At 38.4% G+C, this 4,504-nt stretch overlaps 1 protein-coding gene across 2 annotated transcripts in view; it reads left to right on the forward strand.

The window, feature by feature from the left end:
* LOC106881552 (E3 ubiquitin-protein ligase MIB1) overlaps positions 1-4,504 on the forward strand; it is a 136,932-nt gene that overhangs the window by 40,213 nt on the left and 92,215 nt on the right. For both annotated transcript variants that reach the window (XM_014931984.2, XM_014931985.2), the window contains exon 13: positions 3,979-4,130. In XM_014931984.2, coding sequence (XP_014787470.1) covers positions 3,979-4,130 — 152 coding nt within the window. The remainder of the gene's footprint in view (positions 1-3,978; positions 4,131-4,504) is intronic.

Below are 4,504 nucleotides of genomic sequence, written 5' to 3' on the forward strand. Positions count from 1 at the left end.
ATATATATATATATATACACTTGCACACATATACATGTACGTGTGTCTGTGTGCATGCATATGTATGCATGTAGTCTTTTTGTCTCATGACTACTGTGTAGGTGTATATATATGTATATGGCCTCTGTTTGACAGTTACTGTGTGTAGGTGTATGTATATGGTTTCACTCTCTCTGGCAGCTACCGTATGTAGGTGTATGTATGTATGTTTGTATGTATGTATGCATACATACATACTCCACATTGCTCCCCCCCTCTCTCTGAGCTACTCTGTGTGTGTGTGTGTGTGTGTTTGTGTGTTCTAGTATGTATGTGTTCTTTATTGCATATCATCCCCTCCTTCTGTTTGTTGGTCTCTTTTTTTCACGTAAGCTATCCTTTTCTAGTCTTTACAATTTACATGTGTGTGAAAATGCTCCATAGAAGCAGTAAGTCAGTCAGAAAGTCTACTACTGCAGGTACCGCAACATGCTACCGCCTATACTACTATCATCAACACACTATTCCTGCAACTGTCACTGCCGTCATACCACCACCACCTCTCCCATCCCCACCCCTACTGTCATCTCATGTTTCATTACCATCACTACTCCCACCATTATCACCACTATCACCACCACCACTACAACAACAACAATAATAAAACTATCACCACCATTACCACCACTACCAATACTACTTACTGTGAGCAAACCAGTCAGTTTTCAACCTGTTCTTTGGAATCAACTTGCATCTTAATATTTTGACCATTCTATTTCCTCCATTTCATTGCTACTCCCCTCCCACACTTCACTGCTACCATGCACCTTACCTCCTGCTACCACTACATAACCCATCATCTAACTGTCACCTTACATCCCACTTCCCTATCATCCCACCCCACTCCACTGCTACCTTATTATAACACACACCTAACTCACTATACTTCACATATCCACAGTATATATATATATATATATATATATATATATATTCTTTTATAAGTTTCAGCCTTGAGGCTGCTCCATTCAGAGTAACAGGACAGATACATACTCCATAAAGTACATCGTAATTAGTCTTCTTGAGGTATTTTTCACCAAAGTGCACAACAAATGTTCATATGCTCCAGCATGGCCAAGGCACATGACTGAAACAAGTAAAAGAACAAAAGAATGAATTATTTAAAGCTAAGGCACTCAGGCTGTACAGTGAAAGAATAAACAGAAAGGGTTAATTTCTGGCCCTTGATACATAGGAAGTAGACATGATCTTAAGCAAGTCTTTCATTACAGAATGTTCTGTTTTGAGAAATTTATCTCTCATTGGGCTGTGTATAAATCATAGAAACTATATGATCAGCAGTTAATAAAGGGGATAAATGTACTGAAAACCAGGTCTATTTTCATAGGAAACTGAAGCTTAAAGATCTTGCTAAAGGTGACAGGTTTACAAGACCAAGAATGATTGGTTTGATTTGTCCAACTTGAATGTAGAAAAGATAAAATAAAGTCTACATAAAACTGTTGGATCTTTTGCAAACCTTCATCTACTAATCAGCAATCCTCTTTCTCCATTTTAAAAATAGAACTTGTGATGAGCCACATGGATCAGTAAAGAAGTTTCCATTCAAGCTGTTTAATGTAGCAAATGAATAGCTATGAAGAAACTATCTATAATCTTTAAAGTGGAAACCACATGATTTTAAGATGTCCATCTCAGGCAGGGCTAGTTGCTGGTGGCCCCAAAATGGCCATGCCTATAGAGTTTAACTCTAACAGGCAAAGGATTAACATGCTGTCCCTTATCTGAAAGTCCTTCAGACCAAATAGACTGCTTAGAATATTCTCTTTGATACCCAGAAGCACTCTTAGGCCTTTGTTGCTTATATCTCTATCGATTCTGTTTGTAATGTGAGGGTTGATGTTCCACTTGTCACGTTGTCTATCAAAAAGAGAGCAGTGAGTACATGACAACATTATTCCAGATGCCAAATGTCAAAGGTTGATTTGCACTTGGCCCAGAGCTGCTGTTTGGTCAAAGAAAGAAGTTGTAGAAAGAGGTGTGCATGAATGGCCACCACACCTGTTATTGTTGACATCATCATATAAGAATCTCTGTAAATGTGTCAGCTTCAGACTGTCCCTGTGTATTATCTACCATGGCATCTTGAGACTCTTCACGGAGAGGTCGTTGCAGTTGATAGACTCTATTCCCAGTGGATCCTTCTCTTCCACAAGAAACGAAAGTGCATGCCTTCCAGTCTAGTCAGAGGTTTTCTGAGACACCCTGCTTGTAACATCTTCCCTGCTCTTATCAGCTTCCTAGTTTTTATTCATCTAGAAATGGTTCAAACCAGACATTCAAGCTCTTTAGCCAGGCTCTTGCTTTAGTGACAGAAGCCATTGGCTCTCCAGCTGCCTATTTTTAGAAGCTGGGAAGTTGGTTATAGAGTATCATGCTACTGTTTTATTGGGTGTTGGTGTGTAGGAGTGAAGGAGCATTGTAAAGAGCTGGGGACCATAGAGTGTACTCTACTATGTTACTGACAGAGTTATAGAGTATACCCTTCTATGATCTGAGAAGTTACAGAGTATCTGATACTATGAACCGGAGGGGGTGATGCTGGAGGAGTGATAGCATGTACTCTGCTATGATTCTGAAGAATACAACACAGAGCACTTTAGATTGGAAAGGTTATAGAGTGTATTTTAGCATGATATAGTAGAGTGATACTCTTCTGTATCACTCTACTTTGATACTGGAGAGTGTTATAAAGAGTACTTTACCATGATATCAGAGGGGTTATATCCTATTCTGGTCTACTATGATGCTGAGTGATTCTAATAATATTTCTTGTGTAGACAGATCCCTGTAAGATGTGGGGTGGGCTTCACTGGATTTAATTGACTGGGAGTGATTTAGTGGGGTTGTTTGATGTCAGCACAGCCAGATCAAGTCCATATGCTTACCTCTACATACCCAATGTAATAATGGGTGTTTCCTTCTCTTGTGTTTGATCTTCTGCCAAACAGGGATGACTGTTTTCTCAAACTATTTTCATTTTTACCACTTTAAATAGTTTGTTGAAGAAAGATTACATCAGCCAGTTTTACTTTGCATAATTGCGTTTATATTTGTTTTGGCTGGCACACATACATGCATAATATACATACATATATACATATACACATTCATTATGCCATAAATGCATACACACATATGCACACATACACATGTACACACATGCTCATGTACATACATATACTGCATGTACATCCTTTTTCCATATAGATATATAAGAATACTTGGTGCACACACTGTTGATGGAAGTCTGAAAAGTATGCAAGTGTGTGTGTGTGTGTGTGTGTGTGTGTGTGTTATAAAGTAATAACTGGAGGTTTCTTGCAGCCAGTCATGTACTACATTGATTGTACCTCACTAATGAGGGCAGTCATTGGATTGTGAGGTTGGCTGTATGAAACCTTTAGGTTTTCACATCCTAGCTGTCACACACAGGCAAAACTCATCTTTACAATAAGGCTGTGTGCCTCTTGCCCAGCTACAAACAACCATCAGTATATGCCCTTCTTAAATACTTTCTAACTTCATAATACTTAACACAAAGGTTCAAAGGTCAAATCTCATTCTTCCTTTCACTTTATTTTCATTAACACACTCTAGTTCTAGAAAGAGAGGCACGTTGGTCAGTGTAAGTCCTAGATACACTCCTCATGAAAATCAGATGGGATGATCATAGCTGAAACTCCTTTGATTATAGGTCTGCGAGATGAGAGCTGACCTTGGGCTAACCCACTATAACAACAGTTTCAATCAAGAGAAATCTCCAGCATATTTATATTTTTATATTTTATTATACCTAGTTGTTGTTTAATCCCAAGATAGCCTGATTAAATAGATCTGTGATCAGAGGTGTTTCAGTGATGACCATTCTGTTTTTTGTCTACATATTAAAGTCTGTGAATATTTTTACCATTTCAGGACTCTGAGGGTGATTCTCCATTACATGATGCCATCAGCAAGAAGAGAGATGATATGATTACTTTGCTCTTAGAGAATGGAGCAGACATAGCTATCACTAACAATAACGGCTTCAATGCCCTCCACCATGCTGCACTGAGAGGTAACCCAAGGTAAGTCAATATGCTTTCAGGGTTTTATCAATAGTTTTACATTTAAACACTGAGTTGGGGGGGTGCAGAGAAAAGAAAGTCTTGTTTGTTAATTGGAATTAATTGGTTGCATGTGGGAATCAGCTGACCCTTATTTTTGCTGCCTGAGTGAGAGAAAAACAAGGTAAGACAAACTTCCATCTTTTTAATTTTTCAATACACAGGACACACACATACTGAAATATGTATGTACACATGCAGATGTACACACACACATATACACACAAATCTTGTAAACATTTGTGTATGTTATATGTATACTTATAAACATATCTCTCTCTCTCTCTCTCTCTCTCTCTCTCTCTCTCTCTCTCTCTCTCTCTCTCTCTCTCTCT

The sequence above is a fragment of the Octopus bimaculoides genome, chromosome 13 (assembly GCF_001194135.2).
Source record: "Octopus bimaculoides isolate UCB-OBI-ISO-001 chromosome 13, ASM119413v2, whole genome shotgun sequence".
In the NCBI taxonomy this organism is placed as follows: Eukaryota; Metazoa; Mollusca; class Cephalopoda; order Octopoda; family Octopodidae; genus Octopus; species Octopus bimaculoides.